The sequence below is a fragment of the Hevea brasiliensis genome, chromosome 4 (genome assembly GCF_030052815.1).
Source record: "Hevea brasiliensis isolate MT/VB/25A 57/8 chromosome 4, ASM3005281v1, whole genome shotgun sequence".
Lineage (NCBI taxonomy): Eukaryota > Viridiplantae > Streptophyta > Magnoliopsida > Malpighiales > Euphorbiaceae > Hevea > Hevea brasiliensis.
Window position 1 is genome coordinate 6230408 of NC_079496.1, and position 25945 is coordinate 6256352.

The 25945-nt window shown below is 32.6% G+C and overlaps 4 protein-coding genes across 5 annotated transcripts; 2 read left to right on the forward strand and 2 right to left on the reverse strand.

Annotated features, from left to right (window-relative positions):
- Positions 1–5390: 5390 nt before the first annotated feature.
- On the reverse strand, positions 5391–6673 carry LOC110659503 (phosphoenolpyruvate carboxylase kinase 1-like). The gene is made up of 2 exons (XM_058145178.1): positions 5830–6673; positions 5391–5692 (listed from the first exon to the last, which is right to left on the reverse strand). Exons 1-2 carry the CDS (start codon positions 6611–6613, stop codon positions 5661–5663), a joined length of 816 nt encoding a protein of 271 aa, XP_058001161.1. The 5' UTR covers positions 6614–6673; the 3' UTR covers positions 5391–5660.
- Positions 6674–9743: 3070 nt separating this feature from the next.
- LOC110659502 (actin-depolymerizing factor) lies at positions 9744–12691 on the reverse strand. The gene is made up of 3 exons (XM_021817459.2): positions 12541–12691; positions 11389–11654; positions 9744–10168 (listed from the first exon to the last, which is right to left on the reverse strand). The coding sequence occupies exons 1-3, from the start codon at positions 12562–12564 to the stop codon at positions 10018–10020; spliced, it is 441 nt and encodes a 146-aa protein (XP_021673151.1). The 5' UTR covers positions 12565–12691; the 3' UTR covers positions 9744–10017.
- Positions 12692–14337: 1646 nt separating this feature from the next.
- Positions 14338–17590, forward strand: LOC110659501 (uncharacterized). Of its 2 annotated transcripts, XM_021817457.2 has the most exons (7): positions 14338–14501; positions 14673–14767; positions 14920–15020; positions 16233–16302; positions 17072–17099; positions 17186–17246; positions 17331–17590. In XM_021817457.2, exons 1-7 carry the CDS (start codon positions 14489–14491, stop codon positions 17443–17445), a joined length of 483 nt encoding a protein of 160 aa, XP_021673149.1. In that variant the 5' UTR covers positions 14338–14488; the 3' UTR covers positions 17446–17590. The 2 variants fall into 2 exon arrangements, with proteins under 2 accessions (XP_021673149.1, XP_021673150.1); XM_021817458.2 differs by lacking the exon at positions 14338–14501 and having other exon boundaries at positions 14508–14767.
- Positions 17591–22849: 5259 nt separating this feature from the next.
- LOC110659500 (transcription factor MYB13) lies at positions 22850–24497 on the forward strand. The gene is made up of 3 exons (XM_021817456.2): positions 22850–23097; positions 23304–23433; positions 23565–24497. The coding sequence occupies exons 1-3, from the start codon at positions 22965–22967 to the stop codon at positions 24100–24102; spliced, it is 801 nt and encodes a 266-aa protein (XP_021673148.2). The 5' UTR covers positions 22850–22964; the 3' UTR covers positions 24103–24497.
- The last annotated feature ends 1448 nt before the right edge of the window (positions 24498–25945 follow it).

Sequence of the window (25945 nt, forward strand, 5' to 3'; positions counted from 1 at the left end):
TGATTTCTCTAAATCATTTTATGCAGCTCATAGACTATGGTTAACACCTAGCATAGCATGCCATAGCCACCCAATCAGTATTAAGATTTACCTTAAATGAATCTATAATCATATGTTACCATGCACTAGAATATCTCTGTTACAAAGTCCCAATTTGAGCTGGAATCATGGTTTATGTCAAATCCCATTTGCTATCAATATTATGTTCTCTTTAATTTCAATTCTTGATTAAAAGATTTTCTCATCAGAAACTATTTTCTGATTAAATCTATCTGTCCTGGCCAGGAACTTGAAACATCAAGAACAATTAAATGAACATAGGATTTTATCCCTATTTACTTAGGGTAACAGATTCCATCTTGATCAACACCTACCTCCATATATAACTAGTAGGAGCCAACACATGTCCATAAACTCATACACAGTACAAGTATGAAAGCAGTATAAAACTCAAACCACCTATATATAAGATAATTGTGCTATCTCAGGTCTAAATATTATATACACTGATATGATTTACGATAATATATTGATAAGAGTAAACTCCATGTGCTTGTCATAAATGTCACTGGTTCAGCCTACTTATCATGTATAAGTATCTGTCATGTTTGTTATATTACATTAGACTCACCATTCCATCTTATTTATATCTCATATAAATAAATTAGGAACAAACATGAATACAATCTTTCTAGATAAGTCATGTCCTGTGTAAAGTATCCTCGATTGTGAACCAATTTATGATACTTTGTGCTAGAAATACTGTCACTCATATTCTTAACAACTTAAGAATAGAATTTCTAACAAAATGTCAATGGACATTTTCTATTACATATAAATATATTATATAAATGGAAAAGTGAAAATGCCTTTTAATTAATAAAACATGTACAAGATACATACTAAATGATATGCTCTAGGGCAAATTATTAATATTTACAGGTCGGGCAAGTCAAAAACTCTCCGTTGAATGGTTCATTTTATGGTCGGACTCTATCCGATTGAATTCTTGAAATTGGGCCCAAATGGGCCTTAGAGTTTAGTTGAGGAATAGTTAGGCTTACTATGATCACTTTCAAGAAAATAAAAGAAATTAACCAAGAAAAGAATCAAAATCCTTACCGAAATGTGAACGGTGCCTGAAAAACTTGAAAAAACGAGAAAAAATGTTGGGATTGCTAGAGAGGTTTTGAAAATGACATAAAAATGACTGACGCGCCTCTCCCCTATTTATACCCGTACGAGCATTAAATGCTCGCGAAGTCCCAAGCGACGCATCGGTTAGCGGAACCAGCACGCCTCCTTGACACGTCGCAAGAAGGTTCTAGAAAACATGATAAAAATGGAATAAATGAGATCGGTTAGCCGAGATCTTCGAATTGAACAAACTTCTGAAACCACGGATCGACTAATAGCGATTCGTTTAGGGATCAGATCAGACATGCATATCAGAGATCGGAAAATAACTAATGTAATAATAAAATAAAAACCTTTAAATAAAATTTCATTTCATTTTCAAAAGATCGGATTACATCATTTGGGCGATCTCAAGAGATCGGATTACATCATTGGGGGAATCTCTAAAGACCGGATTGCATCATTTGGGCAATCTCTAAAGATCAGCATTACATTTTACCTAGTTTAGGACTACTCCGGATAATGGCCTATGTCAAAGCCTAGTCTTGTAGCTAAATCAAAAGATGTGTTTGATCAGAAAACTAGCCACAAGTGTTGGATAGATGTGCAGCTCAGATAGGGTGACTATGACTCTCATGGAAGTGAGCGAAGTTATCGCCGATGTCATCGACCAGAACCGAGTTGCAGTCGGGACGCCCGATGTGGTTGGGGGCCAAATGAACTTCAAAAGGTGGTCACCAACATTAAGATTGAAATTAGCAGTCCTCTGGCGCGAGATCGGTCCACCAATTATACCGGTAGACCGATTCGAGATCGGCACGATCGTCACTTTCGATCTTGATCGGTAAATTAGTCCGGTTCCCTCACTATCATCAGATGACGTCCTTATGGTTTTTCGATCGCCAGGGTCATAAATTTTCAGGCGAAAGGCAAAGAAAACAGTCGGCAAAAGATCAAAAGCAACCAACATAATCAGAATTATTACCAGAGAAGCTAGAATTGGAGAAATGGAGCATTGAAAAAAAAACTGGAGGAGGAAAATTGAAGTGTGAAGGGGATTTCCCATAAGTGCATATATATAGGGCCTGGGCATTTATTGCATAAAGAAACCGAAGTGGATGCATCGTTAACTGAGGAATTAATTGCTTTCACTAAGGCAAGTCAGATGAAAAGGAAAAATCTACAATGGGAGAGATCGGGAAATAAGGGGGGACCAGATATGAGAGAGATCAAAAAAAGAGAGGGTCATAATAGGGAGATCGGAAGAAATAGAGATCGAAAAGCACGGAGAGATTAAATAACGTTCAATCAACTCTCTTTATAATCAGAGCCGAGTTAGTTAAAGCATTGCAGGCGTGATCAAATCTTCACCACACGCCTCATTTGCAGAAATGCCTACCTAGCTGATAGACGCCAAAATAGTTATGGCAGTCCTGTACATCTCGATCTCTACTAATGATCATAATTGTAAGGACAGACTCGGAGCCCTTGTATCAAAAAGCAGATGACAGGTTCGGCGCTTTTTATTACCAGCCTTCGGATCCATCTTGTAAGGCAAGACCCTGAGCCGCTGGATTAAAAGAAGACAGGGCGGATATTCTGAACGGGATCCCAGCCCTCCATCTTGATTCTCTTTAATTCCTAAACATCAGTTATGTCCTTTTGAATCTGAACCCTCCGTCTCCCCTTGGTGAGATCATGACCCTTCATTATAGGCACCCGTTCCCTATAAATACCTGCATGCAATACTGTAGAGAGGACGGACAAAAAAAAAGGTGATGGAGATTATAGTGGAAAGACTCTGAAATTTGATTCAATCTTGCTACTTTGCCATTCTGAGCTTTCGTAGTGTTGAGAAACTTTAGAAACCAGTTTTCTTAAGGATCTTCATCAAAGGAATTCTGAACACTGAAATTTTCATTTTCAGTGCCTGTTAATTACTCTGTAAAACCACTTTCGTCCAGTTTCATCCTCACCGCCCTAATATCAGTACATTACTCTCCAAGCTCAACTTCATTCCGACCTGGTTCCCGTTACTTCGAGTAAGTACTAGTCTTTCGGCCTTCAGCTTTCACCTCTACAAGATTTGTGGATTCCGGATTCATTCCATCCGTCTCCTCAACTTCCCGCAGGTAAGCGTCTAAACTATTATTTTGTCGAATACCCTTGTTTATTTTCTCCAGCTTTCCTTTAAAATTTCTTCTATATCCAGTTGCACTAAAATCTCAAAATAGATTGTCCAAGCCAATAGTTATTTCCTATGTCTTCTATTTCATTTGCAAATTTCATTTATCATCATTTAGTTTTCATTTCCTTCAAGAGTAGACGTTCAACTCACAGGTAACTTATAAATACTCAAAAGGACGTAGGCAGGGGTATTTCGATATGAGAGTTTTCAATCAAATAAAACTGATAAAAGGATAGGTGTAACAAAAGGTCGAATAGTAGGTCAAACAAATAAGTTATGAGGTCGGGCTACGAAACGAGCCCAGGTGATAACATAATAGAGTGGGAATCGAGATAGGATCGGATCCCCGACTAGTGATTAAAAGAGATCGGATATCGCCAATCAAAGAATTCTGATAAGGCGATCACATAAGAGATCGGTGAGAAGTTCGGTCTTGCATCCACTCTCTAGTTATAAGGCTCAGTGGGTCAGGAAAAGTTTGGCAGGGGTTTCTTGCACCCTCGGTCACCAGAATCTTTAGTTCATAGTTCTTATAAAATGCAATTCCGATAAACACCTTAAGAGTTCGGGGAAGAGTTCTTACCCGAACTCAATCTAATTTTTAACATAACACATTAAGAGTTCGGGGGAGAGTCCTTACCCGAGCTCGGTTTAATTTTTTTTTTTTTTTAAAAAAAACATAATATATTAAGAGGTCGGGAGAGAGTCCTTATTCGATTCTCAACCAAAATCTTAAAATATGTAGAGATCGGAGGAGAGTTCTTATCCGAGATCCTTCACTTAAATTTTTAACAGGATACTTTAAGAGATCGGGGGAGAGTTCTTACCCGATTCTCAACCAAAATCTTAAAATATGTGGAGATCGGAGGAGAGTTCTTATCCGAGATCCTTCACTTAAATATTTAACAGAATACTTTAAGAGATCGGGGGAGAATTCTTACCCGATTCTCAACCAAAATCTAAAATACGTAGAAATCAGAGGAGAATTCTTATCCTAGATCCTTCACTCAAATTTTAAACAGAATAATTTAAGAGATCGAGGGAGAGTTCTTACCCGATTCTCAGAAAAAAAAATCTTAATAAAATATGTGGAGATCGGAGAAAAGTTTTTATCCGAAATCTCTCGCTCAAACTCTTAACAAAATAAATCAAAGGATCGGGAGAAATTTCTTACCTGGATTCTCTTAACTAAAATCCAAATTAAAATATCATAACTTCAATATACAAAGTTATTCCTAAATAAAAATCCACGACACAACTCCTACTCACTAAGGGTCATATCAAGTACTAGTGTTCTTGGGCAGCCCTGAATAATGGAATATAAAATTTTTCTTTTATCCATATGAAGGATTAACATCGTCACTCCAACCACTCTAATTACCAATTTTAATTTATGAAGAACACAATGTTAAATCTGCTTACCCTCGTTGAGGAATGAGATGGGGTGCCTAACACCTTCCCCACTTGTATACGGATTCCGAACCTAGAATCTCTGTTTTCGAAGTTGTTACTTTCTTAATTTACTTTTACAAATGATTTTCTTTAATTTCCCTCAAAATTAAAGTGGCGACTCCTCACTTTTCCCACTTCGGTGAGAACTCGTCCAAGCGACCGCAAAAACCCTTGCGACATAAAATATTAAAAAAATTATTTTTTTCATTTAATAAAATTTTTATAATTGACTACTTTAAATAAAAAATATTATTTTATAAAAATATAATAAGATGAATTATAAAATTTTATTAAATCACTTTATTTTTCATAATAAAATTATTTTATTTTATTTTAAATCAAATAATCATAAAACACACATTTCCTTAACCAAGTAATTTTTGATTTCTTTTTATATTACTTGTGAGCCATTCAAATTAATATTACAAGTATTAAAAGTTAACTCCTTGGCTTGAGCTAAAATAATTATTTCAAATTTAGATATTTAATAAATTGAGTCAGAATAATTCATAAATTGCTTTACTCATTTATGACACTAGGTCCACTCCACCAGACACAACTATTTCAGTAGGTAATCAATTAGGGATGTATAATTGTCATTACCCGTTAAAGATTCTTCAAACAATGAGCAATCATAATATTACAAAATTCCATATCTGCATTGCACATTTTATATACATACATCATTATTTTTAAAAAAAAAAAAAAAACACCTCATTTGTACAAAATCTTGCTTCTTCTCTTCTTCTACCAAATCAACAAGCATATTCCTAAAATTAAAAAACTATTTGGACACACACTCTGTGCATACGGATGCCATTCCGTCTACTATACAAGCATATGTATTCTAAGCTAGGAGCTTGAGCTTCTTGTTCTGCACTCTTCATCCTCCTCCATTTGTTATCCATGGATGCCCTGCATAAACACACACCCACCACAATTAATATATATTACAATTAAGAATATACCAAACTTAAAAAAAAAAATATGATGAAATCTGCATTTTGATTGCTTTAATTTTACAAAATTAGGGTCAGTTGAGAAGCACTTACTTAAAACTTGTTCGGCGGAGAGCCTCTTGGAAACATCTCTACAAAGCATCCTCCTTAGCAGATCTTTAACAGCCGACGACACGCCGTGGAAAGCTCTAACAGGAAACCTCAAGTTCCCTCTCAAAACCGCATCAAAAATCTCCTCTGCCGTTTCACCGTAGAATGGCGGAAAGCCGGCTAACAAAATATACAACACCACACCAGCACTCCAAATATCTACCTTCTCCCCGTACTCTCTCCCCACCAAAACCTCCGGCGCCACGTAGTACGGCGTCCCTACAACACCATTAATCATCTCCCCTTCCATAACCACCTCAGCGGAACCAAAATCTGCTAACTTCACCGAATTTAAAGAGTCGAGCAAAATGTTATCCGGCTTGATGTCGCGGTGAACGACGCCGTACTTGTGGCAGTGGGAAACGGCTTTCATCAGCTGTATAAAGAGCAGTCTGGCCTCCGCCTCGGGAACAACGCCATTGGAGATGATTAAATTGTGAAGATCCTGACCGGAGCACAAGTCCATTACCATGTGAAGGTACGATTCGTCTTCATAGAGGTTGTAGAGTTGGATTACGTGAGGATGAGGCGAGAGAAGGTGGAGAATCTTTGGTTCGGAGAGGAGGCATTGGGCGTCGAGGGAGTCACCGGATGTAAGGCTCTTATCGATAGACTTGACGGCGAAAGAGTTACCAGTAGCACGAGAGGTACATCTGAAAACGGTGCCGAAACGTCCACGGCCGATCTCGTCACAGATTAGGTAGTCTCTGTTTAAAGCTTCGCTCATTGCTTTGCTCTGCTCTGTTTTTTGGGTTGGTTATTTCTGTTGCCAGCTACTTATGGCAGTGCTCGGTGGGTTTCCTATTCTTTCCTTAAGCGAGGGGGGAGAATGTTTTTTGGAATATTCGAACAATGGGGACTAACCAATAGGAATTTCACACGTTATGAGATCTAACGGCTGGAAACATTTGTAATTTACACATGGAGCTGTTGGATTGGAAACAGGTCGGTCGCTCTGGGAAATTACTAGTTTTACCCTTTATTAATTTCCGTACTACGGCTACAGATGTGGACACGTCAATCTTCGCCCTCGACCTTTTACCATCGATTGAAATTTTATTTTATTATTTATTCTGAATCTCATAAACATTTTATATTTAAAATCGAGATATTAATTAAATAAAAGATAATTATTGTATTTCTATATTTTAAATTAATTTACAGAAAATCGATATTTTACCTTTAAATTTTATTAAAAATAACATTATTTGTCCTTTTAATAATTTTTTTTTTAAACTTTCGCTTTTATATAAATTTTATTCAATTTTTAATAAGAAAATTTTTTATTTTAAAAAATATACCATTTAAAAAATTAAATTTCTAATTTTGCCCCTAAATTGACATATATCATTACTTTGAGAGGAAGCAATTGGCGATGGCGAGGATAATGGATATGCTACGGAATCCGGATAATGTACAGTATAGAGAAAGGACGATAAGCTCTTCGTTAGGTTAATAAAAGGTTGCTTTCATTTGGACCATTCACCAAATATTTTCACCCAAGGAAACTAAAGAGAAAAAACCATTAACAAGCAGAAAAGTCACATGGATGGGAGCTTTATTTAACTTTACAAAATGGGCATCTCGTTTATGGTAGAATCAAGCTGCTTTTGAAGGGACGTTGGATGCTATGAACTTGTTTATTTCACGGATTCAAGGGAAAGAATCCACTCTGTTGGCTTGGCGAGCTAAAGAATAGTGATGGTACTTCAGTTTACACTTGACAGCTATTATTTCAATGATAAGAATTAGAATTTGAATTAGATTCAAGGCTTTGCGTCAAAATCCTTCACCTATGTAATGACCTGTGTGTATATTTATTTATTTTCACACAATAATTTTTTGCTTTGCTTAGACGCCATGATTCATTTCATATCACCAATCACCGTATTTTTCCTATTCTGGACTGACTTACTTCGAAAGCTCAGTCATTCTATTAGATCTTCTTTTAGAAAATATAAAAATGATTCCGTTGCAAATAAGCACCTGACGAGACATGAGCTACGAAATTTTAACCAGGAGAAGTCTTAGCCATAAGTTATGCGTCATAACTCATTAATAATAATAAAGTATTATATTTAATTAATAATAATAAATTGCATTATTTAAATTTAACAATACATAAAATAAAGAACATCATTCATTTTATCAATTTAAAATAATGTATCTGATAAAAAAATTTAAATTTATAAAAAAAATTTAAATAATCTATTAACATATTAATTAAAATTTTATTAATTTTCTAAAAAATAATTTCCATATAAAAAATATGTTTTATAGAAAATATTTATATATATATATATATTAATTAGATTATCAAAGTCTAAAAAAATATAAAATGATATCATTTTTTTTATAAAATAATTTAATATATTATGACATTTTTTTAAATGCCCAAAATGTAGTTTTCCTAAAATTGAGGGTCTAATTTTTATACTAATTTAATGTATTTTTATAAAACAATTATAATATAATATATAAATTTTATGAAGTTAGATAACTTTCTACTCTTGAAAGAAATAACCACATCATCCATATAAACAAAAACCAAATTCAAATAACCTCTCTTTTATATTATATATGTAAAACAAATTTATATTTAAATATGATAATCTTAACCGCGCCTTGCAGTCGCATGGGCCGAAGAGTAGCAGTAATGCGGGACTAACAATTTTATATCCGAGATTTGCAGCCGACAAACTATTTTCATCCAGATTCCTGTATTTTTTTATAGGTCGGCAGAATCGCTCCAAATAATGTGACTTTCTAAACAAAATGACAAAATAATCCGAACGTCTAACTCAAGAAGCAAAACTTGATAATGATTTTTTTTTTTTTTTTTTTTAACAAATGAATGCTTAAAGTTTTAGAGTTCTCTCTGATTTTTTTTCTTTCCTTGCCTTTGTCGTCTAGCGGCTTTCCTCCGTCCCTCAGAGTAAGAGAAGACCATCATTTTCCTATCCAGCGAGTAGATTTTTCCTCTCACCGTTGGGTGGTTATATATAATTTTTGAGATCCTTTTTGTGTAGACCAAAGGTGATTTAGTGAGAGTTTTAAGTGGGTCTGCTTTCTCGCTCTTTGCTTTGAGATTCTACGACAAATTTTAGCCCGATGCAAATGACCCTATACTCTGCAAAGGATTTTGGAGCCTGTTTATTTTGGGATTGCTTGAGCTACTTTTGATTGTTGGAGGGCATTCAGTTCTATTGTTTGTCATCGTTTATTGGCAAAGTATCCCTTGGAGACGTTATCGATGTCACCTCCTTAAGCATCCAATCTCTCAAAGGCTATACAGCAGAAGGGCTCTACTTCGCAATCCGCCTTAGCCCCCTTCTTCAATCCTACTTTTCATTTCTATATACTTGGCCCAAAGATTTTGTTTGCAGGGGTTAAAACCCTTTCTTACGTTCCCTTGTTGTGCTCCGATTACTGTTAGCTTGATTCTTCCCCTCTTAGGCGTCCTGGCTTCGGGCTTCTCTTGGTTTTGTTGGTTTCTGGCTTACTTTTTGCTATGCTATGGAGGCATGCATGTTCCAGCTGAGCTTCTTGGTGCTTTTGAAGTCTACCCATGGTTGCTGTGTTTTGCTGCTGTGTAAACCGCGCTGCACACCTGCTTGAAGGAGCTTCTGCAAATCTGGGTCAGGTTCCTACCTTGCTTGCTAGGTTTCCCTGATAGGCTTGAAGTCTTTTATTGTTGTAAGCTTGCTCAGATGTTTGGTGGGCTCGGGGGCTCTAGACCTTATTATCATAAATGCGGGGTTCTTGCGAGGTACCATTTTTTAGGCCTGGGCGCCCTTTTTATGTCCTGAAAGCATATTTTCAATGAATTTTTTCTATCTTAAAAAAAAAAAAACTGATTAGTCAACAGAAAGATGATTAACAATTAACATGCATAACCGTATCCGACATCAGCTAAGAAGCATCATGGCAATAAGGAGCTCAAATTTGTCCATACCTACGAACTCCCGATCAGCCTTCTCAGGTGTCGATTATTTATACAATTAAGCTACATGTACTCTGTGACAGCGATATATGAGAAGCAATCCACAGCTAATTGAAGCAAGAAAGGAATTTCCTCCAGGTTGCACATGTTCTTCTCAAGATTTGAAACACTTCTGATCCAGAGAGTGCTTAGTGTGCACGGTCCTTGAGTACCTCAAGATCCATCTCAGTTGGGTCAGTTGCCTGGATTTCATAATGGATGCCTTCCAGTGCTCTTCTGAACCTGTCCTTGGAAGTTGCATAAAGCATTTTTGCACGAATGCGAGACACCGAAGGAGACCTAAAAGAAGAAATTGGATTTGAAATTATAGCAAATAATCTGATTGTTGGATATAGCAGTAACAGAAGCACCAAAAGATGTTACATTAAATTACATCATTCATTAGTACTGAATCAAGTCACAAGTCCACGCAACAAAAATAAAAGCCTATATGTCCACTTTATGAACCCATAGATAGACTGAAACAAATTTCCTCACAGATACACTTTGCATTAGAGTAACTATATTGAATGCCATAACACAATCATGTCCTTGACTAAATCTTTCCCAATAGGAGAGAGAAACGCCAAAATAAAATCAGAAAGTCATGCAACCAGAAAAGGATAAACTACAACACTGAGACCAATCTCATACACAAAGAAAGTATGGAAAAGAGAAAAAGAAGAACAGAGGTAGCATGTTCATGACTGCTAAGATAGATCCAAAAGAAGCATTCCCCCGTGACAGCATTCGTTTGCTGAACTCCAAAGGACCACTCAAGGATGCTCTGCTCTTGATAAGAATTTAGGATAATCTAGCTCAACAACAACAACTAAGCCTTAATCCCAAAAAATTAGCTCAAGGACCAAAAAGTTTGCCATTGTGCTAGTAGTTCAACGAGCAAGTGTTTGCCTTGCATTCCAGAATGTTACCAAAAGAAAATAATTAAAACAAAAAATTGTTATCAAATATCCTAAGAAGGTGCAAATGAGATGAGCAAACGAAATTGACTACCTCCCATCCCTCTTCCTGTGGAACACCAGGCTCAATGGCTGGCCCTAGAAAAAGTTGAACAAACAAAGCTGGAAACAGCCCAAACCTTGAAACATCCCCCAAAACACAAAAGGACGAAGTACCAAAAGTAGATACAAAATGGCATGGTTGTTCACCACTTCCTAAAAACTGCCAATCATTTCATAAGGCATATAAAATTTGAAAGAAAACACATCCATTAAAATTAATCCAAATGGATTACATCAAACATGGGAGGTCAAAGAACAAAAGGACACCAGATGCTCAGACAAAAAGAGTATCAACTGTTACTTGGACAAGAAACAAGGATAACTATAAAAGCAACAAGGGATTTGAATAGGAAACACAGTACTAAATTTCAGCAACTCATTTGAGGAAGAATTCAAGAATTGATAACTAAAAAAAGACATGCATACACACATAAAACAGATTAAACTACAACTGCAGTATTCTAATGAAATAGCATCCATCTTAAGAAAGAAACTAACCATGCAATGAAGAAGATCTTGCTCTTCTGGCAATTCTCGGAAGTCACAAAATCAAAGTCATAGACAGCATATCGACAATCATTCTCAGGCAAGGAAGCAGAAAAATCATCATAGCTCTCAGCTGGTCCTCCAGTCTTCTCAACCACAACCTCTTTTTTCTTCTCATCAATCTTAAAGATCACATAACGGTGCACCTTCTTTCTCTGCAGTTCTAGGTATGTGGCTTTGCTGTGGTCAGAAACACCCATGCCAGAAGAAGCATTTGCCTAGCAAGGAAAAAAGAAGCAGTTAGTACATGCACTAATCAACTTTCAAAATTGTACTCATACACTGAAACCATATGGCGACCAGCAAGGAGGATTTGCAATCATTGGCATAAAATCATTATTTTCTCCATTATGAAATTTGTTCTGCATAAGACAAACAACAATGCACAAATTGCCAATGACACATGTGAAATAAATACATGCATGTAAGCATTGTGATCCAAGCTTTCCCAAGGTAAAGGATTTCTCTTCATAATAGGGATAAATATATCACTTCATCTGAGATTGCAATAAAGTGTAAAAATCTACTTGCAATTCTCTTGATGCATTTCTCAATACATCATTTTAAGAACCAACCAACTGTGGATATTGGATTCATTATTCCAATTACAATCCAAACGGCATGTATATATATTATGATTAATTTGCTTCACTGAGCCAACATGCAACTATCATCCAGTAAACTAGATAGATCAATTACTCAAATTGCAAGTTCTCTCTTACAATTCAATCAGACAATCACATAAAAAATAAAAAAAATAAAAAAAAGGAAAAATCAGATTTTCCCATCAATCATGACTCCACATATCAACAAATTACAAATCCAGCACATAAATTAGTAAATAAGAAACTCAAAAGGTGAGGGAGGAAGGGATACGAAAGCAATCCAGCAAAATACAGAATTTTATAGAAGTAATTAAATCGAAACTTGAAGTAATTACTTTGAAACCGATTAGAATGAGAAATATTGCACCCAAAACTACAAGTTAATAAATCAGAATCAACATGGAAACACAAAGAGACTAGATAAAATTATTTATACAACAAAAAAGCAGAACAGTCAGATCTTAACAAAGTAGACAGAGAGAGAGAAGGAGAGACTTACCCCTCTGAAAGCCGCAGTCGCCATGAGAGAGAGAGAGAGAGAGAGAGAGAGAGAGAGAGAGAGAGTATTTTTTTAGGAGAGAAAAACAGTAGAAAGTGGTGGGAGGAGAAATAGACTGAGAGGGAAAAAAAATGAAAATAAAATAAAATAATATTACATAATAAAATAATGAGACAGACTAAAACCCCACTGTTTTGGGAAAGGAAAGCAACAGAAGAAGAAATCGCGTCCATTTGACAATGAGCCGAAGTATTGTCCGGTGAGTTACGGTGCATCATCTGGCGAAGATTGACGTCAACCAGCCTTGACACATTACGGTCTATTTGGATGGCAACCATCGAGTTTTTTTGGAGTATTTGATTTGATTTGATGAATCTAATAAAATAAGTTTAAATAATATATAATTAAATTTAAAATAAATTTAAATATAAGTTTAATATTTACAAATCAAATTTAAATTTCATATATAAAATATATATTTTTATAATAATATTTATAAATTTTTATATTTTTTATTTTATATGAAATAAAATTAAAATATTTTATAAAATTATTAAAATTTTAAAATATAAATTATTAAAAAATAATTTTTTATATAAATTTTCAATTAAAATTCATAAAATTAAATAAATTACAATAATCATATTTAAAACAGATTTAAATAGTTGAAGATAAATTTTTATTAGATTTAAAATAAATTCATATTATGAAATTAAAATTTAAATAAGATAATTTTATAAAATATTTTAGTCATTGACATTCCTAAAAGAAATCATTAGCGTTCCACATATATGATTTAAACTTTCATGCAGAATTTGGATAATTTTCACTCAAAATCAATCACTTAATTTTATAAGTTATTATAGAAAGATTATTCAATTTTAATTTTTTTTTATAAACTCATTCCATTTTAATTTTAGTATAATTAAAATCATTATAATTAATTATTACAAATTTGGATATTTTGTCGGTATTGTTATTGAACTTAAATACCTTTCTTAAAATTTAAAACTCCCTCAAATTTTATGTTTCCAATCCTCACATTCATGCATCTAAGTTGAATTTCCTACATAAATAAGATTAGTTATAGGGTTAGGAATTTATAGAATTACAGAGAAACTTTCTAGAACTCTACCATGATAAGAAATAATAAATACATAGATTACTAATTTAATTACTAATTAAAATTTAAATAAGTACATAGAGAAACTTGGGAATTATTCATTTTGACAGCATAAATATGAATTAGATTTACCAATTTTCACAAGCTAAAAAATTAATAAAAAAAAATAAAAATTATGCTGCTTTTTTTTAGGTAATTAAAGTTGTTCTAAAATATTTTTGGACAGATTTTGGAGTGCAATTAGACATTTTAGACTTTAAAATAATAAATTTGTTTTTTTAGTGATATTTATGAATGTTTAAAAAAAATTAGACATATTGTTGAATAAAATATTATTGTTATAATCAATAACTAAAATTATTTTTTTTTTAAATAATAACTAAAATTAATGAGTGAAAATTACTCAAGTATGATGGAGAAATTGATTTTGTTAAAGAAATTAATTCAATTTTTATATAACTATATTATTTTTTACATATTTTTTAAATAATTTTTTTTAAATAAAAAAAAATTAAATTTTTTTCATTGATTTCTCATGTTTAGCAGCATCCGATAATATCTAGAGCCAAAACTTACTGATTAAATCCCCCTCCAATACTTATCCTATCTCTTAGCCGGTGGAAAACTTACACGTGCTAAGGCAAATATCTCCTTTGTCTTGTTTACGTTACTCCCCAGCACAGCCTACAAAAGTGAGTGCGTGCCGTTGGCATAGAGAAACCGAAGCAAATTTTCAATTTCCCTAATTTTTTTAAAGAAAAATATTAAAGTTTCAACGGTTCACGAGCTGCGGGGCTTTCTCGGGACTTCAAATTCCGCGCCAATATGGAATCCGAAGGTAACCGTTCTAAAACCCCCAATTTTCCCACACAAAAGTCTTATCCTTCACCGTTTTCTCAATTCCCGAGAAAATTCAATTTACTCGAATGCCAAGAGAACTTGTTTTTCCTTAATTGTCTCTTAATTTCGCTGATTCTGTCGCTTGGCGCCCCAAAAATTATGTCTTCAGGGCAAAGAAGCGGCTCTAATCCGGCGGCCATGCTCGCCTCTCTCATGGGCAAGAGAGAGAAGCTTCGTGAAGAGCTCCGTAACATTGAGAAACAGGTGATTTCTTTGAAACTGAACGAAAATCGAATAAGAGAACAATTTTGATACTTATCTTGTATTTCTCTCTAAAAACTTCGAAAATTTAACTCCACTGAACAAAAATCGTTTACCTCTCTGTTGAGCTTGAGATTGTGCTTTTAATTGTGTAGGTGTATGAGTTAGAGACAAGCTATTTGCAAGATTCAGGCCATTTTGGGAATGTTCTCAAAGGTTTTGAAGGGTTTCTATCTTCATCGAAGAGCACTACAAAGTAATTCCTTTTGGGATTTTTGGTGTTTCCTAATATTATCATTTCTTGGTTTGTGCATTCATTGTTTCTTTGCGTGAATGTTTTCACTGATGCAAATTACTTTTGGTTTGACATCATGGGAGAATTGGTTGGAATGCATAACAGAGGAAGTCATTTTATTTAATAACTTCAATTTATTAAGTTCCTTATTGAGAAATCAAGATTTTGGTAGGAAGAAATTGGACATGTAAAAGTAGAGGCGAAATTCAGGGTGAAATCAGTCAAAACTTGCTTAAATCGTTTCACATACACTTATTCTATGCTTGGGTATTCCTCTTTATTCACTTTTTACTTGTTATACATATGAGATATATTTGTGCGAGTGTGTGTAATCCTTAAGCTTGTAATTTACATTGAAGTTCTGTGTCTGCTTCCTTGATCTTTATTATCAATTCTGCCGATACATAAATGTTATTGCTTATTGCATTATAGCGAGAATGCTGAGGCCGAAACTATGAAACTCTGGTTATATAGTTTATTAGACTAATAGTCTATATTCCTTGGGGATGCAAGTATTTTCTGGTGGTCAGATTTCATTATTTCATAAATTCATAGATTTTCCCACAAATCTTGAGGGTCAAAGTTTTAGATACCCATAACCAAGTACCTTTACCCGACAATGGTATTTCAGGGGAAATGAAGACTTGACGTAACTATAGCATAAATGCTGACTGGGGATTGGTTGAGAAAGGGATTCTTTTTGAGCTATAGAAGATATTGACAGATGATTAATACGCTAAAGCAACTGAAACAAGTAAAATTTTGGTGATACAGGAATGGTAAGTATTTAAGTAAAAAAGAAAAATGGATGATAGCGGCACAAATAAGAGAATTTCAAATAATGTAGGATTTTGTATATATTGTTACAGGTGACAGTTAGCTTGAAATTATAAAAATTTGATTCACTATGAAAAGTTTTGCTGAATAAAAATAATGGTGGCATCTTCTGAATTATGTGATTTAATGCATGTTTGGTTTATCATTCTCTCTCCATGTAATGGATATATCTATTTACAAATTTCATTTGGTTTGCTAAGATGGAAACTAGCACATATAAAACAACATTAACGTTCTCATATTTGCTACAGGGCTTCTGTATTTCCATAATTGAATATCTAGTTTCATCACTTTCCATCGACATGACCAAAAATTCACATGTAATTCATCTTGCAGTGTAAAAAGGTCCAGGAAATTTCAGCCAGAAGATAGACTTTTCTCATTGTCATCGGTTACCTCGCCAGCAGTATGTGTTAAATTTTCTGCCTCATCAGAACAGTTTCTTCTCATTTCCCATTGTGTTCCACTTCTTTTTTATTTTTTTTTTTTATTTGTTCATATTTTTCTTTGTGTTTCAGCATCCCAGTATCATAATTTGACAATTTGAACCATATGTATCAGTTGTTAGATACTGTTGATCAGTGTAGAGGCCTTCGATTTGTTTATGTGACCTTGCAACATATGGTGGTCTTACAAATGAACTCAAGATTGTTTGATGCTGGCATGCTGCCGGGGAGAAAATGATTTAAAGGCTTTTTTAGTCTAATCCCTTATCTTGAAAACTCTAGGTTTTTCTTGTGTGAGGTCCACATTTGATGTTTAATGAAGGCAAGTTTTGCATTGAGTAATTACTCACGTCTAGAGTTTTCTAGAGTTCAATCTTAACAGATTAAGTTTGGAGGAAATGCTCTGAGCTCATATTTCATGTTTTTGTTTTGTGGATGAATGTCTCATGCTAAGTGGCTAACATTCAAAGTGTTCATTATATGAAAATTTTTATTCACTAGTATAGAGTGTGGTTTATTTAAGCTCAGGAGACTTACAACAAATACTTGGGGCGAGTCTTTCAGAAATTGACAATTAAATAGGCAGTATTTTTGGGTATCAATTTATTAGCTATAAATTAGTCGTGCATTCCATGAAATTTGGTTGATTCTCACAAGTACATGTGGTTGAGAATTGAGATGGTTGATTTAATAACATATTTTTATTTACTTTGTTTTCTTAACCTTCAGGCTGAAGAACTTGGACTCGGACGTGATGGTAAGCCTGGTTGATCATATGGCAAAAAACCTTGCAAATACAAGGAATAAGATCCCATTTTTTTTATGTTTTCTTCATTGTTGCAGATGGAAGATCTGATTTTGGTCCCGGTCGGTCTAAGGGTGGAACCTTAGCTGCTAATGGGCAGTAAGTACCAAGTCACTTTCTATCCACCATATTTAGGTGTGGAAAATTTTGAGGCATTAATGATCACGCAAAAAACTTGTTTAGGGGGAAACCAAAAAAGGGAAGAACATCAATGGGACCAAGAGACGTAAAGAAAATCAGGCCATCAAATGAAGCAGAATTTGATGATGAAGATGATCCTGATATGAGCTTGAGATAATTACTTCACATAAACCTCACTAAATGTAAATCTTAAGTGTAATTCTAGGGTGGTAGATGTAGAGGGAAATTGTATTGTTGTGAAGTCTAGATTATTTAACTTTTCAATGTGTTGTAACCATTTCTTAGATAACCCATTTCAGCTATACTTGGGCTTCTTCTATTTCTTCTTTAAATGGGTCCTTTTATCTTCTTGGGTTGGTTTAAGCCCAGAGCCTAATTATGCTTGACATTTTTTTTTCCCCACTGAATAAAAGGCAGTAAATAAATGAAAAGAATCGAAATCAAAGAAGATAAGACTGATCGAACAAATGCAGAAGTTGGTTGAGTGTCAAACTAGGCTTGATTAAGTAAGATAATTAAGATTTTATGGTGCCAGATGGCTACTTAACTGCCGAATTAGGCTTGGTTGAATAAATTGGTATGTTGAACCGCCACCGACTGGTTAATTGTCAAATGAGACTTGGTTAAGAACTACTTGATTAATTAAGATAAAGTTTTAGTTCGTGATCTTGCCGGGTAGTAAGTATATCTTGATAAGGCTACAAGATAAATGATAATAAAATAATGCCTTTCTTTTTCTACACATTTGTTGTGGGTTCGTTTATTCCTTGATAAGGATAATAAATAAATAAATAATAATAAAATAATGTACAGATCATTTTAATAAGATCATTGTCATCGAATTTTATAGAGATTTATTGAAATATTTTATAATACACAATAGCCTCTAATTTAAAAATAAAAAGTGAACTTTATCTTTCATTTATTGATTGTTTAAGTAAAATTTTAGGAATAAATGATTTTATTATGACGAAATTAAACTTGAATAACTTTACAAATTCTCTCCAATGCTTTAATTGACTGAGTAGTAATTTAAGAATTGAAGGGTTCTCCAGGAAATCAATACTGAGTCTCGTGATAACTCTCTTTGACTCAGTGGTTAGGAGATGAGATCCTCCATTCTTAAATTAATCATGCTGTCAAATTTTTTTTTAGAAATATTCTTCATTTATGTTTGAAAAGAAAGGGGAAACTTGACAGATAAATTTAATAAAAAATGTGACACATTACTGACTCCTAACTTCCACATTTTACTAAGTAAAATTATTTTTCTTCATATCCCTCCACCAATATATAATTCATTATTTCCAACTTTGTTTCATCTACCACCTAAATGGTGTTTAATTTGTAGGTGATAATTAATGCTTACAGACAAGCTTAATTTAAAACATTAATTAATCAGTTGAGCAGCCAAAAAAAAAAAAAAAGAATAGCATAAGTAGGAGGATGTGAAATTCTCTGATATGAAAAGTGTTGAAAATTATTAATAATTTCTGTTTTTTTTCATTAAAATGGTTTAATATATATATATTCTTTGTAATTAATTAGCTGATATGGGAATAACGTTGATTTTGCCAGCTTCTGGATAGTGCAGTTATTGTCAATAAAAGAAAGAGGAAAAAAAGTTTTGTGATAGACAATTCTTTTTATTATATAATAGTTAAATTATAATATAAGAATTATTATATTAATTCAGATATATTTAATAGAATTTAATTCAGCTGATCAGATATAGAAATCTCATTACAATTGCTTATGTGAGAGTCCATCACCGACAATTTTGCCTGGGATTAATTAGCTGTAATTACAATTGCTTGACAAAATCCAAAGCATAACACAGTAATTAAGCAATGACTAAGTCGAAGGTCATGAAAAAAAAATAATGAAAGTGACTAACCATTAACAATCAACAATATAGTACATGTATAATAATTCCAAGAGGGTTAGAGGAGATTATTATTATTATTATTATTATTATTGTTACTTGTACAAATTGCGAAAGAAAAATAATAAAAAAAATAAAAATAAAGAGGAAAGGCAAAAAGGGTTACCCAATTGGCTTTATGAATTGGAAAAAATTATAAATTAAACGTATACAAAGAATTGTGCAAATCATTAGCCCACAAAATTGACTTTGACAAAAGGAGGTAGCACACCAAATGCTAATGGCCATTCATCATTATCAGTTGCTCCGGATTTGGTAAGTATTCAATCCATTGAACTTATCGTAACAGCTAGCTAAGAGCTCTTCTCTCTCCCAGCTTTATTCTGAATACATTGCTTTTAAAATTGCAGAACAAAATAATATAAAAGAGGATGATAAATAATTAAGAAAGGAAAGGTTGGCTCATTAGTTCTTCAGTACAGTTTCTGGCTAATTTTATCTGCATCATTTGAGCCTAATTTACTTTTTTTTTTTTTTTCTTTTTGACATAGTGGCATGGTGGAAGCACGTGATATTTCAGGCCTGCCTGCATAAAATTATATATGCTAAACTAATGATAACCTAACCTGCCATGCACAATTTCAACTTTAAATTGTTTAATTAACTGGTTTCTTCTTGACTAAATAATTTATAAAATGCATGATTATTATTATTACTATTATTATTATTTTTTTAAATTAAGAGGTCTTGGTGTTTTTGTCCTGAAGCTGTGTAGTCTTTTTAAATAACCAATAATTCAAAAACAATTATTTAAAAAAAAATGTGCTTGAATTGTAGAGAAACTAGAACAGCTGGGAATGCATACAACAAAAGAAAAAAATTTTCAGAGTATATGTACATAAAAAATATTGACCCAGTTCTTATTTTATGAATTATCAGACAACGAAAACGACGAGTATCAGAAGATGACAAGATTTTGGTTTCCGATACCTTCAAGACCATGGAGGAACTCTTATGTTTGATCTTCTACCTCTCTTTAAGATTCTGTTATTAGCAATAGTCTCACTCTATTGATAATTACAAATTACTACTATATTCATTATTACTTTTTACATATTTATCCAAAGATGAGCTAGCTAGTACTCTTATTAGATAGAGTGTGTTTGCATTTCGCATTGAAAAATGACATTGATATAGATTTTTTTTTTTTTTTTTTATAAAAATGAATACCATGTACTTTGTCATATGCTTCTTTCTTCGTTTATCCACACCATAAATGGATAGAATCAAGTTTCTATCAATTCTAATACCAATATCAAATAGCCCTTGAACCAATTTGTATATTTACTTTCAAATTTTTTAAGCCTTTATGTGGGACTCCAACAGGTAGCCTGGAGGCTATTGTGCAGATTGGATGGCCGAACACGCTTCTGATCATGCAGTTGCCTCTCTTCTCCACTTCTGCATGATCTCAGCTGGGTAGCAGGTAGTTTGTGTGCTGGCTTGTTGTGGACCCAAAATATGGATAATCATTGGTGAATGCCTCATTCTTTGACCTCTTTAATTCTTCAATTTGTAAAGTAAGTCAGCCAATGTGAACTTCCCGTATTCAGCCTCCGCATCTCCCTGTTCCATTTGAAAAATGAATTAAATCTCAATGAAGAAAAAAATAATAATTTAATGAGCTTTTTTTAGATTTTTGTTAGCCTTAAAACCTTAAAATTCAAGTAATTATGTAAAATAAAAGCTGAAAAAAATAAAGAATATATTTTAACCATTGATTTTTATATAATTAGCATTGTGAGATCATTCAACCTAAAGGAATTAAAAATAGAAAATGATGCATGAGAACGTGAGATAAAGATTATACATGCAACTATCAACTGACACAAAAATGTTTTTCTTTTACTTATTTATATAAAATCTTTACGAAATCTGTTTTATCTTTAATTAAAATCTTCTAACCTTGGCTTCGTATTCATAATTGTGACAGTATTTATTTATTTATTTATTTAAATAAATGAGAGTATTTCAAATCAAGAACACATATTCTTTTCCTTTTATAAAGATAATCGTAGATCCACTTGCAAATTTTGTTCCTTAGAAAAGTCAAACCACGTGTGCCCATTGCCCACCAGTGTGCGTCTCTTTGGCCCTCTCATTGCCGAATGACTTGTTTGACCATCTCCGCGCAGCTTTTTCCTTTTTTTTAAATCTCATTAATTAAAATAACATATTAAATTAAAGTATTATATTTTTATATAAGTTATATAAATAAAATTAATTAATTATATAAAAATAATACAAAAAATTTAAAAGAGTCTATAGTATTAATAGAACATATTAATTAACAAATAGGCGAGAGCTGCGCACTTTATTTTTTTAAGTTCATAATTTTTTTATGAATTTTATTAAATAATCTTTAAATTTAGATAAGAAACGATTTATAATTCATAAATTATTGTTATAAAAAGAAATAAATAACTTATAAAATACATATAAAAACTCTTCAACAGAGATGAATAACTCAATTAAAGAAAAGAAACACATCATATATATTTAGATCTACTAATAAAGAGAGATTTAAAAATTTATTTACTCAAAATTTATTAATAATTATAAATATGAGAAAATGCTTTTAGAATCTATTTCAAATTAATATAGATTTGAGAATTATTAAAAAAATTAATAGAAAAAGAAATATAAAGAGATTGACACCAGTGAAAACACTCAATGCTACCTAAAAAGAATATCAAAGGATAAAAGAGGGGAGGAGAAGAAAAAAGAGGAAAAAAAAAAAGAAACAGAAAAAATTATCCACCAACTTCAGAGAGTTCATTCTTGCACTATTTTTCATTATTTTTTTTATTTGGGCAAGTAGTATATTTACTTTTTTAACATTCTTAAAAAATAATTAAAATCTGAACTCTGAATTATCAATTTAACAACTAATAAGTAATACTATAAATTAATTTTCGTGTGTCATATTAAATTTATTTCTTTAAAATCATTCAAACTGATATATATTAAGAGATTTATGAGATTAAATATATACATATTTCATAATTGAAATTTAAAAATTAAATTAATTATGATTAACAAGATAAAAATTAAATTCACTTGTTAATTATTTAATTTTTAAATTTTATTTTTTAATTATATTGAAATATATATATATATATATATATATATATTTATATACATGAATTTTTTTTTAGATTTATAAAACGTGCTATATATATATATATATATACGAATATTTTTTTTGAGTTTAGATTTATAAAACGTGCTATATATTATGAAAGGCATTTTGGCTGCTTCAAAGTTAAAGCATCAATTGCATGCGTAGGGTAGTCCAAATATTCCAATAGATGTGTGCACATGATATTTTGTCTTCTTGTACTTTTACCAGCCTCAAAATGAGAATAAAATAAGCAAATTGCTCACTCTCTAAAACTTACTCATTAAAATATTGTTTAAACTAATCTTAAATCTTGGTTTTTGTGTTTGTAACCCAGTAGGGGAGAGATCCCCCTTCGTGGAAATTACTAGTTCCTTTGAATATAAGAGAGAGAGAGAGAGAGAGAGAGAGAGTTGGATGCCTTTTCTTGGTCTTGGACTTTTCTTCAAGCACGCGTTCATTGGCTTGTGGATTGAACATCTCAGGATATAAATAGACAATCTCAGGCCTTGCAATGTTTTAAAGCCAATGAATTAATAGTGCTATTTCTTTGAGAGAGATCATATGTAAAAAGAGTGCGAGAGTGTTGAATTGCTAAAAACAAAGAAAGATGGTGAGAGCTCCTTGCTGTGAGAAGATGGGATTGAAGAAAGGGCCATGGACACCCGAAGAAGATAAGATTTTGATTTCCCACATTCAAAAATATGGCCATAGCAATTGGCGTGCACTGCCTAAGCTAGCTGGTAATCCTCCAAAACCCTCTCTGGGTTTTTGAATTAGTCAAGGAAGGAAACCACAGACAAATCTTTTTCTTGATTGAGCTTTTAGTTTTGTTTCAAACCTGTTTAAAGATGAATGTATCCATTTGAGGACCATTTTGAATTATTTTAAATGAAGCTCTATGGATAATAATGTCTTAATTAAGTGCGTTTCCATTTTTGTTCTGTAGGTTTATTAAGATGTGGGAAGAGTTGCAGACTCCGATGGATAAACTATTTAAGACCAGACATTAAGAGAGGAAACTTCACCGAGGAAGAAGAGGAAACCATCATCAAGTTACATGAAATGCTGGGAAATAGGTATGCACATGAGCACTATTATTGGATTTTGAAATTCTCTTTTCCTAAATCTGGTCTCGAAAGATTCTTGGTAGTTTAATTGCTGCAAATTTCTAAGACAAAAGATTAATCAGTCCTCCTTCATTTTCCAGGTGGTCAGCAATTGCAGCGAAATTACCAGGAAGGACAGATAATGAGATTAAGAATGTGTGGCACACCCACTTGAAGAAGAAGCTCAAACAAAAGCAAGACTCCAAATCCAATAATCAAGAACTATATGTGACAGTACCAAAATGTGAAGAAATCAGTGTCAGTAACCTATCAGAATCTGAGAATTCCAACGTTCCAACTCTTCCGGGATTACCTGAAAGTCCAGGCCGACATTCACCAATGTCCCCTCAACCCTCTTCTAGCAGTGACCTTTCCACCGTAACGGAGACCTCAGATGCCACAGCAGAAACAGACAACATTGAGGTTGAAAATATGGACTCATCGGAGATGATCTTTCCGGTGATTAACGAAGATTTTTGGTCAGAAGCAGACTTGTTTGAGAATTCCAGCATGGAATTGGCATCAGATATTATGGTACCTTCAGGATTTTATGGCAACGGTCCAACAAGTATTGATGATGATATGGATTTCTGGTACAACCTTTTTGTTATAGCTGGGGGAATAGAGGAATTACTATAATTTTTTGTTGGAGAGCAAATGAATTTGAACATCCAGGGAATCTTTCAGGACTTTTGACCGCTAACCTGGAAAACAGAAACACAAAAGATTTCCAGGGCGGGCCAAATTTTTCCAAAAGGAAGAATACATATCTATCACTCATTGACGAAGACAATAATGAGCAAAGATAATTCTATGATTTGTTGGGTGTACTTTTGAAGGGAAATGAAGACACAGAAGAATAAAGGGTAAGAGATGAGAAGGTTGGAAAAGTTTTGTTTGTATAGTGACATATTAGTATTAAATAGGTTACCATTAATTCGTAGTTACTCTTCATTCAACACAGATATTATTATTTGACAAACCTTGTAATACTTGTCTAATTATATTTAATGCATAAAATTTATTAGGATGCTTCTCCTCTTGTTCTTTCATTTATCAATCGTCAATCACCCTAATTGATTACGTACTGTAATTTGTTCAATAAAATCTAGCTAGAGCAGCTCTTTGAATGAAACTTTGGATATCTATTTTGCAGAGTCACTTGTAATAGTTTTGAACCGTTGATTAACGTGAGTTCCACCACATAAAGCAAGTGATGACCTATATATATCAATTAATAGAGATTATATAGTGTGCTTAAATTTTTTTTTTTTTTTAATTCTGTAATATACAATGGAAAATTTTTGCTTAAATTCGGTTCATCATAAATCAAAGGCATAAATATATGAGACTTATATATTTAATAAGTGAATCTCATTATATATTTGAAGATTTAAGTTTATGATGAATTAAGTTTAGAAAAAAAATACAATATATAACATATGGTTGGATAATCAACATTAAAGAGTAATTGTTCATCACCTTACTGCTTTGAATATTCAACAAAAGCTAGCTAGAGCAGTTCTTTAAATTTAAATAAAAAATCTGGAACTTTTTTTAATTTTTATACGATCATATCACTCATAACTGTGCAATTTAAAACCATTATTAACAGTGGTGGATCTATTAATTTTTTTCCCTAATCAACATATAAAAAATAAATAACAAAATGTTATTAAAAAATTATTAGAGTCTAAGTCCAACTGGAATTAGGAAATATAATTAGTTTAAAAAGTATAATTAATTTAGCAAGTTTAGTATAATTTAAATTATGAAATTTAATAATTAGAGTCATAAAAAGACTAATTTTTAGTGGCCTATTTATATATGTAATTAGTTGGCCATTATTGTCACGATCTGATCCCATGGGCCAGACCGGCACTAAGACTTGGGTTAGCATAAAGTCCCTAAAACCCGTAGTAAGTCTAACTATTTTCTAACCCAACCATAAAGCCCATATTTGAGCCCAATTTGAAGAAATCACCTGGACAAAGTCCGGGCATAATCTGAACCATTCAACGGGGAGTTCTCAACTTATCTGACTTGTAATTAGAAAATATACAAATTTGGGGAATTCAGCTCACCCTCACAATCATCAATCAATCAACGAAGTCTAATGGAAGCTCAGCTCCCTTATCCATCATAAATATCCATTCCATTTAATATACATGTATAATATTAAGTTTACAATTTTAAAATAATAATTTTTTACCATTTCCAAACCAAATAAGATAATCCTAGCACATGCAGAATTCTAAAGTTTAAATTAACAACATAAAATATTGATATAGTAGCTAATGGACCTGCGAATAAGAAAGCGGGTTAAACTCAAGAAAATATTAAATTATGAAGTTTAATAGAATTTAAATTATGAAATTTAATAATTAGAATCCAAAAAGGACTGGATTTTAATGGTATATTTATATGTATAGTTGGTTGACTATTATATGGAATGCATTGTAGAAAGCTCACAAAGTGAAGA

Excerpts from the sequence above, each read along its gene's own strand:
- LOC110659502 (XM_021817459.2), bottom strand. The coding sequence starts at position 12,564 with ATGGCGACTGCGGCTTTCAGAGGG. Across the intron at positions 11,655-12,540 it reads CGACTGCGGCTTTCAGAGGG|GCAAATGCTTCTTCTGGCAT; the intron begins GTAAGTCTCTCC and ends TTTCCTTGCTAG. Across the intron at positions 10,169-11,388 it reads AAGATCTTCTTCATTGCATG|GTCTCCTTCGGTGTCTCGCA; the intron begins GTTAGTTTCTTT and ends TTCTTCTTTTAG.
- LOC110659500 (XM_021817456.2), top strand. The coding sequence starts at position 22,965 with ATGGTGAGAGCTCCTTGCTGTGAGAAGATGGGATTGAAGAAAGGGCCA. Across the intron at positions 23,098-23,303 it reads TGCACTGCCTAAGCTAGCTG|GTTTATTAAGATGTGGGAAG; the intron begins GTAATCCTCCAA and ends TTTGTTCTGTAG. Across the intron at positions 23,434-23,564 it reads CATGAAATGCTGGGAAATAG|GTGGTCAGCAATTGCAGCGA; the intron begins GTATGCACATGA and ends TTCATTTTCCAG.
- LOC110659501 (XM_021817457.2), top strand. Across the intron at positions 15,021-16,232 it reads TCATCGAAGAGCACTACAAA|TGTAAAAAGGTCCAGGAAAT; the intron begins GTAATTCCTTTT and ends TTCATCTTGCAG. Across the intron at positions 16,303-17,071 it reads CATCGGTTACCTCGCCAGCA|GCTGAAGAACTTGGACTCGG; the intron begins GTATGTGTTAAA and ends CTTAACCTTCAG.
- LOC110659503 (XM_058145178.1), bottom strand. The coding sequence starts at position 6,613 with ATGAGCGAAGCTTTAAACAGAGACTACCTAATCTGTGACGAGATCGGC. Across the intron at positions 5,693-5,829 it reads CTCCGCCGAACAAGTTTTAA|GGCATCCATGGATAACAAAT; the intron begins GTAAGTGCTTCT and ends GTGTTTATGCAG.